The following is a 25,541-nucleotide window of genomic DNA, read 5'->3' as shown; positions in this document are numbered from 1 at the left end:
AGACTTCTATCAAAACATTTGTTGAGCCTGCGGTGATGATTGTTCATACAGCGGTGTCTCGTCAAAGAATTGCAGTGGAAGAATTTCTTCGTGGCATGGAGGCAAAGTTGAAAGAAAATGGCTGGTGAGTTTTGTTTCAAATTGCCTTGACATCTTGATTTGTGCCTTTACTTTTCTTCGTTCTCAAACGTTTGGCTCGGTGCTGCGTTTTCTTGCATCGCGCGCTGTATTTCTGTCGCTCACTTCAACGATAAATTTTAGAATCTGCGGTTTTTTTGGCGTCGTTGATGTAGTTCTGTAAGGCGTGCGACTTACTTGGTACGCTGTTGTAGCTTTAACCGCTAGAACGATCGTTTCCACTGGCAGGTTTCTCTCCTCCGAAGGGGTTGCAGAGTGTGAAAAGGCTTGCAACAAAGAAAAGCCATCTTTGCAAGAGATGTCGAAGGCAGCCCTAAATGTGAGTATTTTGAATGACTTCGTACGCACTGTGTATTCAAACCTGTCTCTTTTTGAATACTTCTGCTCGCATTGTCAACAAATTCCTTCACATTGTCAGTCGCTGCAGCGTATAGTAGATTCCCAGAATGTCGTGAGACGGATTTTACTTGTCTTTGAAGCTGTTTGCCACTGTTCATTAAATATGAACATTTTAAAGTTTAATGTTTCTGTGAATAAGCTTTTGACGGGATATCCGATCGACAATTATTTTGGTTTCTCATAATTGATTTTCTGGTGAAGTTTCCTTCAATTTTGAGCTTATCTTTTGTTGTGACCGCTGCTTAAAAGGTTATTATGAAGAAGATTAAACATATTTACACCTTCTGTAATTTCTTGGCTTTAAGCTTGAATCTTACGTAAGCTTACATGTAATTCTCGTTGGCTTGTCTTTCAATATTTCCTAAAGCGTTAATTGATTGCTACATTTCTCGTGGAAGTTGTAATTAACAGCGTATTTCCTGCGCACTAAATGCTAATCTCGTAATAACATAATCGCGTCGTAAAGTTAAAGTATTTTTGTGTTTTGATTAGCCTGCTGAAGAGCCGTGGTTTCAGATAGAAACAAAAATAGATTATTTGTAACTCTGAGCTTTTGGTCAAGTTAAAGGTCTATAGAAATTTTGACGATGCTTAAAATTGCACTAGTTTTAAAGACAGGAGTCAAATGTTTAAATATTTTTGTTTTTATATCTATAACTCTCAAGGTCCTTGTAGGAGTAGTTAAATTTAAAGAGTGATTTTTTTTCTTAAAACCTAAAATTTCAATCTCATTGTAATTTTGTGGCAACATATGTACCCTAAACTATTGCATGATCTCGTCACATGTCATTATTTTATTGACACCATGCTGGGATACAGGCTTGCTTTGTGGGGTAAGTAAAATGTTTTCCATCACACAAAAGAAATAACATGCCACAAAGATAACATAGTTTATAAAAATCGCATTGCAGTGGGTTTAAAAAAATTCTTCCCCACCTGAGAGCGAAACTTGTAGATTTTACTCTGGCTAATGTCAGATGATTTTACTCACTAGTTGGGGGTGTTTAAATGTGAATGGGCTGAAAAATGTCACCTTTAACACTTCCCCACTGGGTGCAAGACTGCGGGGACCTTTTGGTGTGAATGGAGCTCCCAGGTTATTTATTCTTACAATAAGTTAACCTGGTTTGAGCATGCAATCCAATCAAAATCCAGTACCTCGTCAACGTTCAACTTCAAAAAACAGGTGACCTCGGTGAGCTCTAAACTTGAGCCTGCGATATGGTCACATGATACTGGTCAGCAGGTACCTTGTTGACAGGTGTCAATTGACCATAACTTGGATATCTAATATCAAAGTTGTATGCTGGAAACTAGCTTGAGTATGGTCACCATGTTGGGCACAAGTATACATGTACAAATATTGATTCTCTAAACTTGAGCCAATGATATAGTCATGTGATAGTGGTCACATTAGCATATGTGAAGGGGGCGGACGTGGGTTACCATATTTTCTTACCAATGGTGCTCTGCTATGAATGGGATGGCCAATGTTAACCCTATAAATGAAATGAAGAGGTATAATTTTTTCAATAGTGACTCTGGGTTATTTGGAAATCATTGGAGTGCTTCTCTGTAGGAGTCGAACCTACAACCTGCTGATTGCTAGTTCAATGCTCTAATGCTGAACTATGGGTGAATTGGGAGAGCCAGGCAATTATACTACATTTCTAGGTTGACGTGAAATTAATCCCATTTTGTCCCAAAATTCACTATTTGGACTATTCTAGTCCTAATCAGTGAAGCGAGACAATAGAGAAATGCCAACAGCAGAAGTGACCATGTGACAATGATTTTCCTGCTATTTTTCGGTGACTGAAATTAACTGGAAGTAGAAAATTTGCATTAAATTGGTGGTTTTAGTCAAGGTATTTAAAACAAACAGTGAATTTATTAGATTTTCATGTAGCAATATAAATACAGTGTGTTTAATTAAGGATCAATCTCCTATTTTCTGGGTTGATTTTTGTTCTACATGTATGTAGTTACTTTTTGTAACTTGGTAAAAATTGCTTTAAATCACCAAAGGGCAATGTAGGGCTCAGGACCACCACACTAGGGGCAAATCAGATTTAATTTGCTCTGACAAAAGGAAAACAAAATTTTGAAACGACAGCATTCTAGTCTCCTGGTGTTAGTCAGTTCAATGTTACATACTTTAAGATGCTTTCCATTTGACAGAAGTGACTGGACAGACTGGGCATTTTGAAGGACTAAGTCTACTGTACAACACCTTATAATTAAGATACTTTGAGGATGATATATATTCCTCCAGAAGAATGCAACGGCTTATCATGCAAATTTTCCTTCAAATTGTTGCGTTTTCTCTGCAAACTAACGGGTCTAGGTGGCCAATTCTGACAAGAAAAGTGCCCTTACGTAGTTGGTTTAATTAACCAAATTTGAGTTATGGTGTATTATGTTCACTCCTTGGGTGAAACAAATCCAGTTCTTGTATGTTTAACATACATTTAATTATTGTTTTCCTTTTTCAATCATTTTTTGTAGTTGGACTTAAAGCAGTATGGTATCAAACATCTACCTGATGATATCAACAAAGGCAAAGTGTCAGCAGTAAGTGATTTTAAATATTATTGATTTGTACTTAATTCCTTCAAACAAAAATAATTCTCCAATATTCATTGTTAACGTTGTTGACAGTTGTAACACATGTACAATGTAGCTGTCAGGTATCATTTTTAACATTAGCAAAGCCATCAATTTGGTCATGTAATTTAAAGTGTAAGACCTCATTCTCATCCCTAGAGTCTGCTTTTCTTTAGGTGAGTGCCGAGAACGTGGACTCTGCCAGGGCTCGAAATTGCGACCAATACGGTCGCATTTGCGACTAAATTTTTCCCTTTGCGACTAAAATATCTGGAGAAGTCGCAAATTTGCGACTTGTTGTCACCTTCGTTCTTTCGAAACAAAAGGGTTAGCAGTTGCCACTTTGCTGCTACTTTTGCTAAAATAAACAAACAAATAAATAAATGACAAAATTATTTTATTTCTTGCTGTGAATTTTCTCTGAAGGTAGCGTAATTGTATCGTAATTTAGCTGCGATGTTACGTGCACAGCTCCATTCCTTCGATCATTCGCCATTTTCAGCAGTTTCTTTTCACACAAGTACTGCGGGCTCATATTTTTCTGCTAAACCGCTGACAACACAATGCAGCGCGGCGATTTTGCGACTAAAATTTGCGAAATTGCGACTAAATTTTCGTATCTTATCGCAAAATTCGACTGGATTTTTTCGTTAATTTCGAGCCCTGCTCTGCCCACAGCCCAAAAATATGTGCAGTTGCAGTAATTGTATAATGTTGTAACCATTGATGACTGTTGTTGTTTCAAATTTCTGAGAATGTGAAGAAGAGACAGAAGTCTGTGATTCACAGACTCCCTGCTTTGACTGTTGTAGTGTGTGGCCAAAGTCCATGTTCTTGGTGCTGACCAAATGAAAATCAGACTCTGCGGATGAGAATGAAAGTAACTGTGATGACATTCATGAACGCACACAAATTATTATTGTCACTGTGTTTTGCTCCGCTTCCTCCCTGGACCCATATTCATCTACATCTTTACATTTACATTTTCCAGTGCCTGGCAATGTCCCCTTGACTCATGGCTGTTTTTGTACACCATTTACATGTAATCCACTTTTTCAAGTCATCTATGTCGCAGCTCTTGTAATGTATAATGTAATTGGCTCGATGCCCGAGCCAAAAGCAAAGTAGAAACAATAACTTGAAACAACAGAAGCTGCTTACAATACCAAACAATAGCAGAGCTATTGCATTACTGACTTTTTCAGCTTACTTTTTTCATTGGTGTGACACCTGTTGGACAAAAATTAATGTGATTGCTATTAGTGGCAGTGGAAAAATAAACGGTTGATTGGAATTCAAAATTCAGAGCCAGCTTGTTTATGGAAAGCACAATGAATATTGTAGTATGTTAAACCCATGAACAGCAGATGAGCTTGGGGAATGGGTCCCTGAAGGTGGATCCACGAGACAAAAAAACTTTTTGTTTAATTTTAAACCTGTGTTTTATTGCAACAGCTCAGCGGTCCCATGGTTCTGCAAGTGCAAAAGCTGCGAAATATTTCTGCCCCCAAAGCTTATGAGGAGTCAAGCCATTCACCCAGACTGTTAAAAATTCAGTTGACAGATGGACAGCTTTCATGCCAAGGGTTAGAAAATTCATCCATTCCCGACCTCAGGTAAAATTATTTATTACATGTACTTTAGGTCCTAATTTGGTCTCAGCAATAAGAATTTCAAGCTTCTAAGTTACTTGTAAAATGCCCTTGTTGAACTTTTTGTATATCGCTTTTCTTGTCGTCCTTTGTAGCTTGTGGCATTTTGTAGAGTACTGTACAGTATATACAGTGTTTGTTTGTATACACTATAGTTGCACTGATACATGTTTATCTGTTTCAAAACAGTTTGGTTGTTGATAGTGACAACAATATTCATGAACCTTGTCATTTGTATCTCAAATAATTTTTTTAACTGTGTACAAAAGTCATGTACACTGTACATGTATGCATTAGTTTCTCTGATTTGTGTGGTTTTAAACAATGAATGAACTAAGTTCCCATTGTGTTTGTGTTTGATGAGCTCTGCTCAATAGGAAAGTTTGGAGTAGTAAAATGTAAGTGGGTCAAGTACAAACCTCTGGGGTTAGTAGAGTGGACTGATGTTTGCTTCACTTCACTTCATCGAACGTTGTCAGTAGCTCAGTAGCCTGGCAAATCAGTGTTTAGGCCTTGAAAATGGGGGAGTGGGGGGGGGGGGGTACATGTTGTTATAAATAATATTTTCATTTTCTATTGCAGCTTATCAATCCCCCCGGGCACCAAAGTTTGCTTAACAGGTACCATTGCGGTTAAGGAAACCTACCTGATGCTGGACTCAAACAACACTAAGGTGTTAGGTGGAGAGGTTGAGAAACTCAAAGAGAAGTGGGAATTGAACAAGGTAAATAATACAGTAAAGCTAGTAGTAATCTCGGATTATTGATGTGCTTTCGACAGTCGCTTAGCCTGTGTTTCTGTAGGGTTCCAGGCTAGAAAAGTAAGCATTTTGACAAAAAGACACTGTCAGTAGATGGAGATCATTTCGCGTGCGAGAATCCATACAAGGCGGACCCTGCAAGCAACAAAAGAATCTTCAGTGCGGCCATGCAGAGAAAAATCTCGATTTCCTTTGGCAAGACCACACAATCACCCAATCTGAGCAAAATTAGGACGTGTACTCCTTAGACTATCAAACGCAGTAATATTACTATCCTTTAAATGCTCCCACTCCCGCGCACACAATTGACTTAATTGTTTTTTTTTTAAAGGATAGTTAAAACACTATGCCAATTTTTTTTTTTTTTTTTGGCGGGGGGGGGGGGGGGGGGGGTAGGGGAGTGGTGCATTCTTCTCAGCAGCAAGAAGGTCACCAGTGCCTCCCACGCACCTGTCAGCCCATCAATGAGAAAAAACAGTGTGTGGATCATATACCTACCTCAAAATATGGGAGGGAGAGAGGGAGGGAAAAGAAGCAAGCAAGCAAGCAAGCCAAAGCAAAAGGCGATGCCCCTGCAAACCTCCTAGGGAACTCCTCAAACTGCTGAATTGGCTTGGTTTTAACTTTGCCTAAATTACACAAGTGTATATTTAGTCTCATTTAAAAGAATGGACAGAATGATCCTAATGTAATATTTAGATACAGAATACAAGTTACACTATGATATGACACATCTACAAGTACATGTATTTCATAACTTAGATACAATATTAGCTGGAGATCTTTAGAGGATTTAAAATTGCCCACCTATAGCTGTCATACCAATTACATCAAATGTTTGGTCAATAACACTGTTATCAGTTACTGCCTTTTTATAATTCTGTGGAACCGCGCCTTTAACAGTAACTGTGTCTTGTCTTCTGTCTCTCAGTTTGAGAGTTTCTTTCTGTGAGCACCAAAGATGCTGATTGGTCTATTTTTGTAGAGTAAACAATGTAAAAATGTCAGGCATTAAGTAAAAAAGTAGATAGAGCTGTACTGATTACTTGGCATGTATTGCTCCATCTTTATACTCATGTAACTTTGAGAATCATCAACAAATGTCTTACCACTTTGCGAGGGCTTTGGGAGTTGGATTAAAACTAAGGGGAAATGGAAACCCAGCTAAGGCATTGGTGTGCCCAGATTGAATGTAATAACCCTTTTTTAGTTAAGAAATAAACATTTTTGTTTTGTCAGTGATAAAGCATTCAAGTTCTTGTATCCTTGAGGGAATCGTTTTGTGCCCTTCTCTAGTATTTGTTCATTAATGAAGTTAATCACACTGTAAGGATTTCAACTGTTATCTTTTTGCAAAGAATTTTTTAAAAACAATTACTACATGGAATACATAATTATAGTGGGATATCAGTACACTGTCTTGCTGGATAGCCAAGCAGTGTGACTTCCTGTAGTGTAGGGCACAGAGTATTAACAGACCGTCACACATCCAGGTATCAACCCCATATAATGTACTTAAATTTGGTGGACAAACAGGAATCAGTGTTTTCCCTTTGGGCTATCCGTACGCTATCACATGAGATCAAGGCTGCATGCTACCCAACCAACCAGTCCTCCTTTGTTGAATGCAATAATTTAATGTTGGTGATTTCATTGAACATTTGTACATGTGTTTTTCCTTACTACAGACCCTAGCCAAACATTCGCGCATGGCTTTGAGTGGGGAAGGACCTCCTCCATTTGTGCCATTTAGTCAAGGGATAGAGGCAGCTAGTGAAAGTAAAGGAAGAACAGTGGACAACCCTAAAGGTAGCAACATAAGAGATATTAAACAATACTGTACTTGAAATCCATTTCCATCCCTCCCATTTTTTAACAACAGGAGCTAGTGAAGTGCATGGATGTAGTGACATAGTCTGAAGTAAACAAGCTGTGTCATTATTTCTGGGTCTTATTGATTTAAAGATGTCTTCTATTATTCTGTGGTCTGATCAGAATGTTGTAACAAATCCCCTGTAACCTTTCACCTTTAACCTTTAATGTTTCAAAGTTTGAATTTTAATAATTGTGAGGGAAACTGTCCTCAAGTAAAAGTTGTAGTTTTGTGCTCTGTTCTGTAATGTAGTATATATTGGAAACAATAACATGTACGTAAAATATACGACAACACAACTATAGCATGTGAGCAGTTATCTACGCAGAAAAAATACTCAATCATACTAGGTGTACTGGGTGTGTATATTGGAACTTTTTGTTATGGCAGCTGATTTTTTTTTGTGTTTGTAGTTATTAGTCTACCCCATTTCATTTCAATAAAAAATAAAATAAATGAAGTATAATTGTTATTTTTTTGTTTTTCATTTCTTTTAAATATAATAATAATAATAATAATAATAATAATGGTAATTTTTCTTGTACTTTTCCTTTGCAGTGAATGGTGTTTTTCAAAACAGTACTGAAAAACCAAGGAGTCCTAAGAGTAGAGACTCGAATGTTCCGCCTAGAGCGAGGACGTACGATAACACCAGAAACAACCGACCTGTAAGCCAGGATCAAAAGGAAAGTGCCGTGAAGAAATTTGCCAATCACCAAAGAGAGGAAAAAAGTGACAGTAAGAGGGTGCATCCTGACAGAACAAACAACAAATATACAGCAGACGAAGGTCGAGAAAAAGACACCAAGGCTGCTGATTCTGAGACACTTAATCACGACAGAGCTAGGAAGGGGTTTAATCAAGCAGAAGACAGCAGATACAACAGCAGAACAGATCATCATGAGAAATCAGAGAGGCTTTCATCCAGATCTCAGGCGAGTTGCTTAAGAACTCAAATAGTAACCATTTGCCTCCAAAGAGTGAGACTTAAGGACGGTGCCCACTGTTGTTATTCCGTATATGTTCTGTGCATCTCAAGATACTCGGATTTCCTATCAGTGATGCTTACTAATACGGGGATATTTTTACCAGTTTGAGATTATGCAGAGAAAGTAGATCTTAGTGAGTATTATTGGTGCCCCAAAAGAAAATTGGGGGCAACCATGCATTTTTTAGAGATAATTAAGCTTCATTTTGAGAAAAAATGCCATACATGGCTTTGTATTTTAGAGCTTTTTACAAATATTGTTCATGAATTATCTTTGGAAAATGCTTGGTTACCCCCAATTTTCTTTTTTGATTTCAATAACACTTGTTAAGATCAACATTTCCTGCATAATCATAAACCGGGGCAAAAAATACCTTTGAATTAGTAAGGCACCGTCCTTAATAGTTTTCAATCTGTCTAAAGCCAGACCATTTTACTCGCCAGTGGGGGCCACTTAAGGGCCGAAGTCAATCGGTTGACGAGTGAAATAGTCTGGCGTTAGAGAGAGTAAAATACTAAGTCTTGGCGGTTTAGGCCGGTTTGGATGTCAAAGGGTTAATTAATGGGGATGCATACATGTAGTTTCTCAGTGAGTGATTAATTAACCCATTGACTCTCAGGGGCTCCCCATTGACGAGTAAAATCGTCTGGCGTTAGACAGAGTAAAATACTAAGTCTGGCAGGTTTAGGCCGGTTTGGACGTAAAAGGGTTAATATCAATTTTATCAAGTAATTTAATTTAATTTAACTCAACATTATTCATCAATTCAATGAAAGGGAAGGATACCACCGGTTGCCCCCATCAAGGGTATCCTGGATGGATGTAATTCACTGAAAGTCGATTTTGATGGAGGAGAAAAACCGGAGTACCCAGAGAAAAACCCTCAGAGTCAGATTGAGATCGACGGAAACTCAGCCCACATACGACCTTGGGGCCCGAGGGTTGAACCTGGGTCGCAGAGGTGGAAGGCAGGGATGATATCCGCTAAGCTGTCCTGACTCCCCGACAACGAGACAACAAGTTAAAAAGTGCAAAGACTGAAAAACACCACAAGGTCAACACTTCTCATTTTCCAGATAAGCTTTTGATGATAATAATTATAATAATTGATTTGCTTTCTCCTGCAGGAGCCTAGCAGAGGAGGAGGTAGGCTGCGAGGTCGCGGTGGAAGACGTGAAGCACCAGGTACTTCAACTATTATATTTGAACAAAAAGATAGAAGTCATCCTCTCACTTGAATTGATCCCGGACCACATTGGTGGAAGGCGAGTGCTCTCGCCACTGCACCAGCCCTGTGAAGCCACATAGTTTGGAGCAGGTTCCCATGAAAGGACTGATGTATGAAAGGAAATAACCTGCACTTCGATACATACATTTCTTTCACTGTTGTTTTTGATAATAATGGTAATAATAATAATGACGATGATGATGATGATGATAATGTTAATAATACATGTAAATTAATAATAATGGCAACAACAACATTTTCTATTGATAAAAGACAATTGAAAGCTGCATAGTTGTGTACCGTACAACTCGCACAACTCGTCGGAGCTTAAGAGAAAAGGGAGGCTGCAAAGCAGTCTATCACTTCAAAGTCGATGTGGCCACATTGTTCACAAATTTAGTTCTCTGAATTAAAGAGTAAACGAGATCCTTAACCTGTAATTGAAAAAAAAAAGGAGAGCTACAAACATATGACCTCAAAGTACCTCAAACGAAAACCTCGGTTAAATGACTGTATCATTGATTTCTATTTACAGCAAGGGGAAGACTGGAAAATGATAACGTCAACGATGTAGAAGATTACAGAAGTAGACAACCCTCTGAGCCTGCTCTGTGGGACTTCCTGTCCACAAAATTTCCAACTGTTCAAGGTTTGCTGATATTCTGTATCTTAGAGTGAAAAGCGTCTCATTGTCGTGAGAGGGCAAAAGCCCATTCAGGACCTTAGGGTAACATAATAGTTAGTTTTTTTTTAGAGTAAATAGGAACTGAAGAATGATTCCTGAATCAACAATACTGTGTTGATATTCTCCAATAAGCTTGTATGACATCATCTACATGTACAATCTTGGACAAAACTCTTGGGAAACATTCTGGCGTGAACATCTTTGGACGTGTACTCACAAACAAACAAAGTCTACTTGTCCACCTTCCCCTATCCTCCATGCCAATGTTGGTAACTTGATGAAAAATACTTTGCAAGCCCCTTTGCCGTTTCTTAACCATCAATGGATTAGGTCTCAGAGGGGGGAGTATGGAGAAGTTAATCTTTTGTCACACATGCATACAAATACGGGAATGACCATTTTTATGAGTGGATGCGCGCATTCGCAGGAACGAATATCGAAAGGGGGGGGAGGTGTCGAAATTTGGGGGGGGGGGAGGTAGTTCGAAGTTTGCAAATATGGTCTAACACTTTTCATTCGGGTTGTGCATCGTTATCACTTCAATGTTCTTCACTTCAGGACATCGAGAAATTGTACGGTGAGTGCTTTTCAATTCTAAAAATAGTTTGTAAGCTTAAGCAAATTTTTGCTCTTATATTGTACGTACCCTTCGTGGATTAGTTTAAGTTTATTCGTGAAGTTTAACAGAAAAAAACTTTCTTAAATGAATAGTTCTGTTCTTCGTGAAACCTATGGCAGATTTTTCGGACGAGCCGAATAATGAGGCTACCTTTGCGTGTTTGCTGAGAGATCGATCCGCCATTAACGTTTAGTTTTGACCACAGCCAAATTGATAATAGTGAGGAAGCTTTTACGGTCAATGAGACGTTGGTGAACTGACCGGAGACGTTGTGAACTGACCAATGGCGAAACCACTGGTTGGTTAGAAGAAGGAGGCACGTTGCATAATTATGTTTCCAACGGATATTAATTTCGAAAGTTCCACTGAGGATTCAAACAAGTGAGACTGTATAAAAAGACCGTTAGGAAGAACGTTAGATCGTACATAAGAAATTCTGTTCCTCAATATCGTAAAACAAATGTACGAGGTAACCAGAGAGCTGTTAAAATTGAGTCAAACATTCATACCGCTAAAAGCCCTAGTCACCATGTACATGTCCATGTCACCACATATCCCTTTTATACAAGTCTCTGAGCTACCCAGAGGACGTCAACAAGCAGTTACGGTACCATTGTTGATGCACTAGCAGATGTAAGTTCAACAGTAAATGTTTTACCTAGGTCCTTAATGACTCACCGACCATCCCAGTTAACTGAAGAGAAAACTTGGCTACAAGTATCACTATAAATTTGAGAATGTCAGACCAAGGAAAAGTTTGGATGCTGTTTATTATCGAAGCAAAACAAGTAGGCATAGAAATTCAATAAAATTGGCTCCAAATTTTGGACACGATAAATAAAAATGGAGAATGGCCAGAATTTATCGAAGACTGCCAACCTGTCAGTGAAAGTTCAAACAATCTGCTTGTTTTGAATAAAGAACAGACAGCAAATGCCAGTACAGAAAACAACAATGATACAAAGGATTATGATGTGAGTGAATCATGATTGGTGTGAAATAGAGGAAGGACCAGTAGGTGAAATGGACACCTTATTACAAGAACCTTATCTGACTGAACATGGTGATAATAAATTATGTTACTTGTTGCACCAGAAGAAGGAAATAGACTTGTTTGTTCATGATATTTTGAAGAATGATGCAATGCCTATTGGGGAAATAGACAACTTTTTCTATTCTCGGTTTTCACATGACGTCACGACCGCCATGTTGGTGCCCTAACAAAGAAAAGGCGGCCATGTTGGTGCCCCGACCAAATCCTCCGGGAATTTAACTCTATTAATAATTATGCAAACGCTTCCTTTTGTTTTCGTTGAAAAACATGGCCGTTGATCACGTGAGTGAAAACCAGCAATAGATTTGAATTCCAACTGCACTTTCATTTATACTCATTAAATTTTCTTAGATACAATATTAAATTCCCTTCGATACACTATCCACATTTATCATCTCCATTATTGGAAACAGTATCATCAGCTTTGCAGGGCTGTCAAATTGACACCTGTCCACGAATTAGCCATTGGCTCCCTGTGTTTTACTGACGTCACATTTTCCCAACGAGTTTTGTGCAAGATTGTACAGTAACTGTGGAAGAGAAAAAGGGCTTCATGAGAAGATTTGGCTTCAGTCGTCACAGGACGTCTAAGAATAACTTTGTGAAGTGCACTTATATAGCCATACATGTATTACCAACTTTTTCAAACACCTCACGTTTCGGAGGGTGCATTGGCGGTTGGTTGCGATGGAAGCTTTGAGCTTCAGCTTTTTAACCACAAACCACGTTTGTTATTGGCGGTGGTCCTGGTCTCAACTCCACCAGATTATCATAGGGCAGTACGCGGCTGTTACAACCATGTCTCCTGGGATTGGCTCAGAAAACAGTGGACCAAAACAAACAACATTATTATGAGTAGGAAACTGGTGACCTCCTCCTCATTGGTTTTACTTTTGCAGTGTTAGAGCGCTTTTCAATTAGGTGTCGAAAGTGATTAGATAATTACTTTGGTTTATGATTACTTCACTCAGTGATTAGTTCAAAGTTCTCGCGCCATTTTTTCAACCAATCAGAAGTGAAACCAAAACCAATCGTGGCTGACGCGTGCACATTTCCCGTGCTTTGTGTCGGCTACGTGTAATTACTTCGAGTTTTGATTGGTTTGCCGGATTGTCTCAGTCCTCTCTGATTGGCCAAAGTAATTACTTTGGTTTTGGTTTTACGACACTCAATTGAAACTCTCTCTGTTAAAGCGGAACTTCCCTGCTCTCAGAGGTCTCTTTTCGTTAGCGTTCGCTATGCTGACGAGTACAGGAAAGGAGACCTCTGCCATGGGTCGAAACTCACTTTGATCCAACCGTCATCCACAACCGTGGACGGCACTCTTCAAACCGCATGCCCCATGATATGTTTGCTGACTCTCACTTGAGCCGGCTGTGTCCCGCGCGTTTATTTACAGTAAGTCCGCTGTTGTTAAGTGAGCCCACACAACGTAGAGTATCACGTGAGGATTCGGTCGCTAAGTAAAAAACGATGAAAATGATCCTCTTTCACATTGAACACCACACGGCGACCGTTAAGTCGCCGTGTGGTGTTCAGTGTGAAAGAGGATCTTTTTCATCGTTTTATCGATTCGTTTGGGACACTAACATCCGCCTGGCATCGCTGAAAGAAAAACCATTTCCCTTGAATTCTACGGTGGATTTGTGGCCGTGGGAACTACTCATTTTAACTCAATTGGTGGGCTCGAGAGAATTAAGTGTTCGGCAGTGGTATTTTACTATAACCGTTGACAACCGAGGAACTGACAATGGCTCAATTCGTGTCGAATCTGAAAAAAAAAACACATAGGAAGGAAGCGACCCACAGTGGCAATAAGCTTAAGCTTTTTAATTGAGAATTGTTTCGTAAAAAAATCTTCTCAGGTCTTTTATCGGCTTTCCTTCACACTGAGCTTGGGGCGCCTGTGATTGTTCTTTCTGTGCCTGTTGCCACAAGCTTCAAATGGTACTTTGTATAAATGTAGGTTCTTTACTCTATTTCAGATTCCAAAAACCAAAAGCCCCTAAAATCTGTAGAAAATAAGAAGAATGATGAGACTAACCAGGAAAGACCTCCACCACGGCCACCTCCCAAGCCAGACAGTGATTTGAAGCCCAAGCCACAGCACAAGCAAGATTCCAGAGTAGAAAAGACAGAAAACGAAGCGCCTCCAAGACAACTGCAGGGCGATGCGCAGGGTGAGTATGCTACTGCCAGAGAGCTTGAACGACCCAAGCACGATACGTCGCCTCATCAAAGAGACGGGAGACAGCAGTCTAAGCCGCAGAGGGAGCAGTATTACAAGCAGCAACAGGCAAAAGGGAAAGGTTCGCGAAGACATGATCATGATTCTAGACCGTATAATCAAAGCTTGCCTCCAAGGTTACAGAAGAAACAACAACAGCAACAACAACAAAGATTACAGCTGCAGCAGCAGCAACAACACCAGACCCAGCATCATCACCAGCACAATCCAGGTGAAGACACAGAGGTAAATAATGACAATCATGTAGAGACAGGGTATACCAGCGCGACAAGCCCGCCGTCTGTAGCCCAGGAAGATGATGCCATCGTAAGGTTTAGCACAGCACCGGCAACCCACCAGAGTGAATATGTTGAAGAATCTTCGACCCAAATGCCACACCCTTTGCATTTCCAAGAGCCTCAGGGAGGGGGTGGGTCTTATCATCCGCAACAATATGGTGCTCAAGCCAAGTGGCATAAAAATTACCGCCAGGGATCGGAGCATTACAGTCCACAGAGCTTCACTCCTCCTAATGTGCAACAACAGCAACAGCAGCATCTCGAGTTTGTCAGCATGGCCATGGAGTCACAGCGTCTGCAGACACAGTTTGTCGTGAGCCAATCGCAGCCGTTTGTGGAACGAGCCGGTAGAGAACAGGCAGAGATGGCCATGCCGCAGGAATACCAGTATGTGCAGCAACCTCAACCTCCAATGCAGACCTACCCAGTGTATCAAGTGCGCCCTGCTCAGATACCACAGCAGCAAATAGCAGCCCAGCAGACTGTTACACAACAGGTGGTGGCTTCTCCAATCACAGCAACACAGGTATATGCAAGGAATTTACTTTTATGATGCAATACTTCTTTGACTTCACTAAGCAAGCAAGCAAGCAAGTAAGCAAGTATCATTACTTACCCTCGGATTTTTAGAGTAGCTAGTAGCTAATATCTCCGAGCATTGAACAGAACAACTTTTTCTTTTTAAGAACCCCAACTGGCCGGAGGCAAACCAATTGGCTATTTACAAGTGCAGCCAGGAAATTGAACCAGGGACTGACTACCTGGAACAAATTCAACTAGTGGTCAGAACGTGTCTTGAACCCGGGATCCCCGGATCTCAAGGCAAGCGCTCTAACCACTGGAATGCACTGCCCCCTCAAAGTAGTATTTTGTGATTGTTTGCCAAATATGAGAGCAAACAGGTTGGTCCTTCCTCTGATTTGTCGGCGTGTCCCGGAAATTATCGTGAGATCCTAGAACGTTTGTACTTCCGGACCTTTCATTTTTAGAATGCAAGAAGGGGCTTTTTGCCCGAACCCTTTCAGTGTTAACTCTGTTGGGGTTGGACGAGGAATTCAAAAGGAAAGATTTAGATCTTTTTCCTATACTGACTGACTGTCCCAGGGTCTCCATGGAAAGTTGAAATGCAAAAAAAGAGCCATGTTTTTACTGACTCAAGGGGCAGTCAGAACGAATCAAAAATACAATATCAGCCAGCTCTGGAAAGAGAAAGGAACTCGTATTTTAAATTGGTGACTTTGCAGTCTTCGCTTCTGAAATCTTGTGTCTTATTCTACTCCAGGAGGGTAAAAACGTTTTAGTTCTTGACGAAATTTTGTGCATTCGTTCCTCGGATTTTAGGTTGTATGGAAGAAAGGGGATCATTGCTTGGCACCTTGGAGAGATGGACAGGTAAGAGGATAAAATCAGATAAAATTCCTTTATTATGTTCCCTTTATCGGTTCTCTTTTACTCTTAAAGCTTATCTTACTCATAACAATAGATTGTTTAATGATAGTTTGTAAGTTTCCTGTATGACTCTGTAGAAGGCATTCTCTTTGGAATGAAATAAATGTATATTTGAATCACGTGCAGATTATAGTCGAATGACAGAAGTGATCCATGCACTTAGCTGGACAATTTCGAGCAATTGTCTCTTATAGACAAGAGTAGTAGCTTTAGCAACTACGACGGGAATGGCAACGAGAACGTCATCTCAAAACATAAATTCGCGCTATTGTAATCACTTCGCGACTATTCCAAGCTTTTTGATGAGACTGTTGTGTGACAGCCCTCAAGAATGAGACCGATATGAGTCACGCTTAATTTAGGGGAGAAAATGAAAAGTTGGGCGTTTTCCATTTACCAAGAAATTCCGGAAATTCCGGTTGGGATGTAAACGGAACACACGTTTTTGGTTCGTTCCACTGGAAAATTTCCGGAATAAACGGAACTTCTGAAAAGGTAGTCCTGTTTACCCGTTGGAAACTTTCCGATGGAAATGTGTGTTCCATTTACAACTTTTGAAAGGTCTTACCACTTCCAGGCTATTCACGGCTACATTTTTTAATTTTGGCGCGTACAATCGCAATCACTGGGCGGACGGACCTAACCGATGGAAATTTCCACCGAAATTTCCGGAAATTTTTTGTAAATGGAAAACGCCCAATATCTCCTAGTGCAGACGTCCTCCATAAAACCTCAAATATGGCAATTTCACGTTTTAGTTTTGCTGACGACCGCAAAGAAATGAACAAAAATGAAAAACGCACGTGCAGTGCGTGCAAACCTATTGTTTTTTCCCACTGAATATGCAAATTTGTGACGTTCTCGTCGCCGTTGTGGTTGCTAAAGCTCCCGAATAGGTTGCTCCTGTTGGAGCCACGGGAATTTTTCAGGTGTCTGTAAGAGACAATTGCTTAAAATTGTCCAGCAAAGTGAGAGCCAAATAGGCTATTGACCCGTGGCCCTTGAGGGGCGAAGGGTCCAATTGAAACTTTAGTTTGAAGTCATCTTGTTATTTTAGTGGAGATTCCCTTTAAGACCTTAAAAAGTATTTGCCACAAAAGGGTGGGGTTCCAGCTTGCAAGTTGATAAACTATCTTTCTTTAGTTTTACAGTGCCAAGATGGAGGATTTAATTCATGATGGTGTCAATTGTTTGGTGTCTTTTCTGGATTTCCATAACAGTAATGACGTTGTACCTCTGTCTTCCTTGAGACCTTTTCCAATAATCGCTTGGGTAAGTTAAGAATTTTTCGGCTTGATCTCAAATGAAATGCTAGTTGATTCCAGGAAAGGAAACTGCTTGCATAGGAGTAGCATTGAATTCTTCCTTTATTTGGCTATCTTCTTATCATGTACATTTGCTCTCTTTGGAAGCTGCTACGCTTCGCGTCACAAGAGGTCTTCTCATCCATTTTTTCCTCCTTAGGGTGAGAGTGGAAATCCACCCCCTCCCCCTAGAGGAGCTGTTGCCACGGTACCTTATTATGCTCAGCAAACACCTGTTAACATTGTGACCAGACCTCAGATGGTCATCCCGGTCAGCGGCCATCCTCCTTTCGTTGCTGGTACCAGGCCTACTCTTGTTCACTCCACGGCGGTTCACGCCCAAATTCCTTGGCAACCAGCCCAGGTTCAGCACCAGGAGGTGCGTCCAGCGGCCTTTCAGCCCGTGGTGCATTATGGGGCTGTGCCACAGAGCTCCTCTGGGGAGCCTGGTCAGGCAGCTTACGCAGTGGCAACTGGAGCTGGGGTGCATTATGTTCGAGGAGTTAAGGAAATTCCTGGACAAGGTGAGAAAATCACACAGACATGGTGGGGGAACTCCCACAGTAGCACAGCAGTGTTGACTCGAGTTGGGGATATGTGTGGTTGCAAGACTAAAGAGGGACTTTATGTCCTACGCCGGACGGTAAAGTCTTTCGCGGAGTGTTCCGTCTTGTTCACGTCGTACAATGTGGGGGATTTTATCCTAAAAATAACTTCGGTATGAGCGATTTTAGAGTAAGAATAAAGAATGAAGAGTCGCCATTTGTAAGCTCTTGTTGTCGTTAAAACCTCGAATTTTGTTATTTCACCGTCGTGCCTCACGAACAGCTCCATCATTTTTCGTCATTTGCTGTGGTTTCTTAAAAAGGAAAGTATCACGGTATTGCGCATGTTCTAGCCGTAACGAATGTTATCATTTATGAGCCAATCGGAAGCGACGTTATAATTTGCACATAGGTGTAAAGATTTGTTGATTATTAAACAATCACTATAAACTAAGGGCGGTCCACTTCGCAGATGACCGAGCGAGAAATTTTCACGCGTACGTGTGAATTTCCCGCACTAATTATAACGTCCCTTCCGACTGGCTTATAGAAGGTGATATTCACTAGAGCTGGAACATGCGCAATATCATGATACTCTCCGTTTAAACTCCCTAATATTTTACCAAAAGCAAAGTATGCCGACTCTGTTTCACGGGAAGGCTTTAATAGACCATTTTCGAGTTCTCACGGCTGGACTGGATCTAGCATGAAATGGAGGCTAATGCGGGCAAATCTTTTCAAATGCAAATTAATTTGCCCGCATTTGCCTCTATTTCATGCTAGATCCAGTCCAACCGTTAGAATACGAAACTAGCCTATTGGTCCCACCTTGCTACTGTTTCTTGTTGCTGTAGGAGCAAAAGGACTGCTTATGGAACGTTGATGGAGAATTTAAGCGATTGAAATCCCCAAAAAAAGTCCGTGATTATCTGATCACTCTCCAGTGAAACGAGGAAAAGTTAATTTTGAAGTGTATTGGAGGGCGCATTTCGTTAATTGATCAAACAACAGGAAGTGAGAATGAAATAGTTTTGCTACTGTGCGGCTCTAAAGGATTCATTCGTAGGAACGGGAAATTTTACAAATGCACTTAATGTTTTTCTTTACTTCACTCTCAGATGTTTACATTGGTTTGCCCGAAGGTGGACGAGGAAGGTCCAGTCCGAACTCCGGCGGTTATGCCAAACCACGAAGGACCAACAAGCCAACACAAAATTATTATGTTCCACCACGACAACAGAAATTTAAAGACAAAGGTTAGGAAAAAGGTGACCGTTATCTTCTCACTAATAATTGCTGACGGTTATGTCATTATTTAAACGTTTAAAATCTCTCAACAATTTTAGTCAACAGTTGTACTCACCTTCCAGGAGAGGGTGATGTATTAGCTGTCGTAACGTATAATGTGATTGGTTCGCTACCCTAGGCAAAAACAAAAGACTAAACAATTGAAGCAATGACTTAGACTTAAAAACCGTAAATGCTGCTTACAATACCAAACGAATAGCAGGTTACGAGAGCTGCTACACTACTGCCAGGAGTTCATGGATAGCACTGACAATATTCACAAACTAAGCTTGTCTATTAGTTTGATGTTCCCGCGAAATCAGGCACATTTACAGGAGCCCTCGCTTGCCAATCGCAAGCCTTGCATAGTTAATTAATAGTCCTTGGCCATGGAAATAGCCTCGTTTTCAAAGCGAGTAAGAGTACTTGATTTGAAAGAAAAGTTTGTTTAGCTTGAAAATTGTATACTCTATTTCCAGGGAATAAAATTTGTTTCATTGGTGTGGATGTTAGGTTAGCGGAGAAAACTCAGAATTTATCCTGGATTTCTCACGACCTCCACACATTCTCAATATTGTTCATTTAATGTGGTTGTCCATATGACAGCGTCAGAGAAATGTATCAAAATTAGCCAGTGTTAATTCTCGTTAAACCTTAGTTTTGTGGCGTTTTTGAGTTTTGGTGGTGGCGTCGTTGCTTCAATCACTTAGTTAATGGTTGCGATCGCATTAGGGAGTGAACACCAGTGTTAAATCAAGTTCTATTGTTCAGTGTTTCCCCAGGGACTCAAAACACCAGAGAGTTGGCACAACAGTAGTGTCAACACTAGTGTTAGAATAGGGCCGTTTATACGAGAGAAAATAACCCGCGGCTTGCTCTGGCCGCGACGTACATAAAACGCGAAAGGAACTATTTATACGAGTATAAACTCCCCGGCCAGGGTAAGCCGTAGATAAACGTAGATTTTGTACCATTTATACGGGGTGTTCGCGTCTTATGTAAGCCGCCGCCAGAGTAAGCCGCAGCTTATTTTCTGTCATATAAACGGCCCTACTGTGTTTCTCTCAAGTGTGACCGTAACCATTGTGTCTAGCTTAACCAGTTCTTAGTCGCATTTGTCAATTAGTATCTTGAAAATTTATGCAGAAAGTGCTTTCTTCTGAATCAAGATGATTTGTTGGAAACAAGTTGGGATAATGGGATTTTCGTTTAGTAACTTAGATAAAATTCGAAGAAATGATTGATTAGGCAATATACTTCTCAAACCCGAGATGAAACAAATTTAGTTTTTGGTGGCTCTATATAGGCGGGTTGGTGTAAAGCCTTCTATAGTTTTCGGCGGGGGTTTTAAGAGCATTTTGATTTATTTTATCGAATTAACTGAAAACTTATTTTGATTGACTACTTAGCTTAAATATTATTCAGCTACTGCAAGAGCATTTCCGAATTCACTCCAGTCTTCATTTTCAAGGCGAGTCCCAGAGTTAAACTTTTGTGTCGGTAACTATGGATACCATTTCAAGGCACGAGTGGCGGGAGTTTCCCACTCGTCCTTTGGATCCTTTTTGTTGATATTTTAAATGTAATGTCAGGGAGTTGTGGTTTAAACAAACTCTGAGTCCTTGTAAAAACGAGGCATACAATATTCACGACAGATGTTGAAATCTTGGACTCTCCTTAAAAGGAAGGTACAACGAACTCGAAAATCGCTCCAGAAATATCTGTAAGAGAACTCTCAATACTTAACGTGAAAATGACAGATTTTTCTTTATTTACATAAGTGAAACATCATGGTTTTCTGAGATAAGACAACCAATAAAATCCATACTGATTTTTATTATATGCCTTTCTGCCTTTTAAAAATCGGAATTTTGACTTCCAGTGGGTACAAAACCGCGCTAGTAAAGAGACTGGAGGTAGCAGGACTGTGACGTCAATTACCAATACGAAATTCTCCTAGGGCCAGAATTTTCTCTTTTTTTGCATTGAGAAGTTGCTGAAGTTGCTGAAGCTGTATCTAAGATGCGTTCTTGTATTTGGCTGTAAGAATGCAAAAGATAAAAGAACGAAAATTTCCCTGCGTTCGCTGGCCTGGTATCCCCAGTCTCCTTACTAGCGCATTTTTGTACCTCACCGGATGTGGACATTCCGGTTTTTAAAAGGCTGAAAGGCATAGAATAAAAATCGGCATGGAATTTTTTTGGTTGTTTTTCTCAGTCTCAGAAAACCATGTTTCACTTGAGTAAATAAAGAAAAACCAGTCATATTCACTTTAAATCCTTTGTGCTAGACGTTTATGAAAGCCGCTAAAGTATCAAAATAAGTGAAAAGGGATATTGATATGTTTGAAAGACAAAAACAAAATCTTAAGTATTATATTAAGCGTATATCGAATTCTTGAGAGGTAAGAGACAGCTGTGGATTGTATTAGATTCTATTGGCGTTGTTTGGACGTCGTAGGCTGTAGTCAATAAAAGTTAAAACTTCATCGCTAGAAGTTTAAGATATAAATTGGTGATTTAGTGATCGTATAATTGAAACATATAGGGTATTATGTATTTTGGGATTGATGGCGTAAAGTTAAAGGCTACCTAAACCTAAAACGTTTTCTTTCGCAATTGTTACATTTTAACGTGGAATCTGCTACTTCGTCAATCAGAGGTTTCAATAACATTTGCAATAGGTCGCTGGTTTGAGAAGAAGAACACTGTATCTACAGACAGCTTTAAAGTGCTACTGTGATCAAAAAATCTTTCTCCTTTTCTTCAAATTTTGAAAAGGTGTTTGCTTACCGCTGCCTGGCAAAATTTTTAGCTTTGATTTTTATCCAAAGGCTGTTTACTTTGAGTTTAAGTTTTAGATTTCACTGTTCGCCATTACTCACGTTCAAACCTCAATGGCATCAATGGGTTGCATGTGTCTAGGGAAAAGTAATTTACTCACTGGCTGAAGATTTTAGCGTGTAAATGCAGCTTATTACAGAGCGGCTTTCGTATGACCTTTAAAAAGTGTTCGGAATTTGTTTCACGGACCAATGTTTGGCAAGATTGAAACAAAGCTTCTCCTTATTCCCGCCAAGGAAACTCCTAATATGGGCAGAAACCGTTCGACTTCCCAATCAATTACTGCATTTCAAATGACATCAAAGTGAAATGCCGATCGCTTTCCAGAACGTTCCATGGAGAGATGACGTTGTTTGCATTCTCGTTCGCCCAGCCAATGAAAATTTGCGCTCGTTTGTTTTTGTTCGATGAGCCTAACCGCGCACCGGTGGCTCAGTTGGTTGAGCATCGGGCTGTCATGCGGGAGGTCGTGAGTTCGACTCCGGCCGGACCAACTGTGACTCAGGGTCTTAAAATAACTGAGGAGAATGTGCTAATTACATCTGCAAATGGTTAGACTTTCGAGTCTTCTCGGAAAAGGAGAAATAGTATGGTATGGGACGTTAAAGTATGGTACTTTAAGTACCATAAAGTATGGGACGTTAAAGAACCCACTCACCATTCGATGAGAGTAGGGTACGTAGTCCGACCTTATCTGGACAGGGCATCTTTCACTTCCTAAAATAAATTGTAAACTGTGTAATAAGCAGTCTGGCTAAAGACCCCCGTTAAGCATTGTAAATTAGTCCTGAAAAGCCACGAGTGTAGAGACTAATAGCTTCACTTCACTCCAATGAAATGTTTTGCATTTTGTTTTCGTTCAGTTTTTACGTTTATTTTCCAAGGTCATGTGAAAGTCGCTCCATATGCAAAACACGATTTCGGGAGCCGGGACGGCTTAGCGATTATCGGGACCGTGCCTTACATCTCTGCACTCAACCCTTGGCCCCGAGGTCGATCTCAGTCTGATTCGACTGGTTTTTCTCCGGGCACTCATTTTCTCCTCGATCATTTTAAAGTTAGTAATGGCGGACCATTACTAACGCAGACCAGGTGTCTTTTTTAAATCAAAGCTTAAAAATTGTAACACATGCATAGTTGTGAAATCCAAAGACGGAAAAAGAAGAATTGATTTTTTGGTCATAGTAGCACATGAAGAGTTGCAACTACTTCTGGCCAGAATGGACATTGGCCCGATCTTTGGATAAACATGTCAAATATTTGTCCAAATTCATTTTAATTTAGGCTCAAAAGACTCTTTCTTTGATAGACTGCTTCGGTTTTTGGAAGTGTCGGTGTGGTCGACCGTGCGCGATTATTGAAACCCCAGGCCTGTTATCTCTACTGCAGATTTCTCTGTAATTGCGCCACACAATGAATGTAAAGTATAAAAACTAGCAATTTGTCCCTTGGCCGATCTAGTAAGATGCGTCTTCTTTTGATGCTACTTAGCAAACTACTTTGCTATCCAGACACCACGAAGATTCCCTAAACCTCTCTTTTCGTTAGATTCAAGGGTATATGACGTGCGTCAAAGTTTAGGATTAGAGTCGTTATTTTGGTTGTTTGGTTGTTATATATTGTCCATTTTTTCTTGAGTAGCTCATTGTCTTAGCCATTGTTAAATCTGTGTCCTGACTATTGCATTGGTATTCTCAAAAGGAGTCTGCATCGCGAAGCATTTTGTGACGTCCTCTCATTGAGCCTAAGCACGCGCGTTTTTGAGACGCGGACGGTAACCGGAAGTGAGCTGTTTTCCTTTATAACTTGTCTTCACACAACCACATTTACATTGCCAAGTATCTTCTCTCCATTCGAGATGATTAGTATAAAAATCTGGGAGACACCACTGTCCTAGCGCACGAAATGGTCTCTTCCGGTTGCCGTCCGCGTCTCAAAAACGCGTGTGCTTAAGCTCCCTAATTGGCGCGGTAAAGACCTTCAGATTTGGCTGCGAGTTCCCGAGAGGGAGATCGATGACGAGTTTTCAACCAAAGCTAGCGTGCCTTAGCCAATCACTTGCCAACTCATTCCTTTCTAATAAAGCCAGTTTGTTCCATGGTGAACCAGAAAAAAAAAACAAGGATTTAGATTTTATCGAACAGGGCTAGGTTAACATGAAAATCTTTTCCATGTTCCCTATCTCGGGCTTCGAATCGAATCTGAAGATATCAGAGGAGAAAACGCCCCCCGTGGGGGTGTGCGGTCCGCTTCTTGACTCCCTTACCCTATTTCTGACCAAAACGGCTAAAAAATCATACCCTTTGTGGCCGCACATACCTTTATAACTCATATAAGGGAGTACTCTCTCCCCCCACCCCTCCCGGGAAAACGGCCAAAAAATGTCGCTGGAGGTGAAGGGATTTATCTTGACGTATACCATTTAAGATTAGGTGCTTATTACTTGAAGGAAAGAAGGAGAAAAGTAGCTTTTTGGGAAGTCTTCTTTTCCCCTGGCTTTTCCATTCATGCATTTGATGATCCTTTTGATTCATTATTATAAACAGAGAACATTTATGAGTTTCTTTATTATTGCGTATCAAATCGAATTATTGTATTGCAGATTGTAAATTCTTAGTCCGCATATTTTTAACTATTTCCTTTTTTTATAAAGTTGATGTGACTTTAATTTTTTTCAGGCTGCATAGTAATTCAGTAGCAGTTCTTGGACTTTGTAGTGCATTTGTATTTATATTTATTGGCTGTCGAAGAAACTAACCTTTAAACCGCAAAACGTGATTCTAAATATCACAAAGAAAATAGTCTCACTTAATAAATTAAAGCAACGTATATTGTCAACATACTTATCTATTATCTGGACAGTTGTGTTGCGACAGTAAAGCTTTGTTATGTTTGAAACAAGAGTAATATATTCTGACTGCATTCACACGAGACTTCAACTTGAAGTTTATCAGGGGTACGTCGATCATTCTGCTACTACATAATGCGACTCCTTGACAAACCAGATGTATCACAAAACACTGTGAAACCTTACCATTAAAGCTTCAGACCACTTTCATAAATGGCTACTACCCTTTGCATTCTTTTGTGTTTATGTTAATTAGACCTACTGGCCTCATTTTGAAACAAATATTCTATTGAAATTTGCCCGTTGTAGCGAGGCTGTGATCGAGGCTAGAGAGGCTTATTAGCATTAAAACAAGAGAATATTTTATTTGGCCGCCATTATGAAAGAGTCCTATGTAATCGTGCCGCGCCAGATAGGAAAAACCACTATTTAAAAATGGCCAAAAATATGTGGAAAGGTATATTCCTCGTCAACAGTCCATTACCCAAGAGTAAAAATCTGGTATCAGGTTTCATGGTCCCCATCAGCGTCAGAAAAGTGTCTATTTTAAAACCAAGTTTTGCGGAAAGATAAACAATTGGGAAGATACAGTGGTTTTCAATTGAGTGTCGAAAGTAATTAGATAATTACTTTGGTTTTGCATTACTTCACTCAGTGATTGGTTCAAAGATTGGTTCTCGCGCCTTTTTTTCAACCAATCAGAAGTAAAACCAAAACCAATCGTGGCTCCCTTGT

General features: G+C 40.1%; 1 protein-coding gene across 2 annotated transcripts; it reads left to right on the top strand.

Moving 5' to 3' along the window:
- The first annotated feature begins 63 nt into the window (after window positions 1–63).
- On the top strand, window positions 64–25,032 carry LOC137999870 (tudor domain-containing protein 3-like). Of its 2 annotated transcripts, XR_011123022.1 has the most exons (15): window positions 64–124; window positions 367–457; window positions 3,046–3,111; window positions 4,600–4,760; window positions 5,379–5,520; window positions 7,245–7,365; window positions 7,988–8,364; window positions 9,546–9,603; window positions 10,182–10,295; window positions 13,990–15,056; window positions 15,872–15,922; window positions 17,123–17,251; window positions 17,444–17,807; window positions 18,947–21,895; window positions 21,949–25,032. XR_011123022.1 is itself a non-coding variant. In XM_068845825.1 (14 exons), the coding sequence occupies exons 1-14, from the start codon at window positions 96–98 to the stop codon at window positions 19,087–19,089; spliced, it is 2,913 nt and encodes a 970-aa protein (XP_068701926.1). In that variant the 5' UTR covers window positions 64–95; the 3' UTR covers window positions 19,090–25,032. The 2 variants fall into 2 exon arrangements, 1 of the variants encoding a protein (XP_068701926.1); XM_068845825.1 differs by having other exon boundaries at window positions 18,947–25,032.
- The last annotated feature ends 509 nt before the right edge of the window (window positions 25,033–25,541 follow it).

The sequence above is a fragment of the Montipora foliosa genome, chromosome 4 (assembly GCF_036669935.1).
Source record: "Montipora foliosa isolate CH-2021 chromosome 4, ASM3666993v2, whole genome shotgun sequence".
In the NCBI taxonomy this organism is placed as follows: Eukaryota; Metazoa; Cnidaria; class Anthozoa; order Scleractinia; family Acroporidae; genus Montipora; species Montipora foliosa.
This window is presented reverse-complemented; position numbering and strand designations above follow the sequence as displayed.

Bases quoted from the DNA above. Each gene is read 5' to 3' on its own strand.
- LOC137999870 (XM_068845825.1), top strand. From the start codon at position 96: ATGGAGGCAAAGTTGAAAGAAAATGGCTG. The intron at 4,761-5,378 runs GTAAAATTATTT...TTTCTATTGCAG, and splicing joins TCATCCATTCCCGACCTCAG to CTTATCAATCCCCCCGGGCA. The intron at 10,296-13,989 runs GTTTGCTGATAT...ACTCTATTTCAG, and splicing joins AAAATTTCCAACTGTTCAAG to ATTCCAAAAACCAAAAGCCC.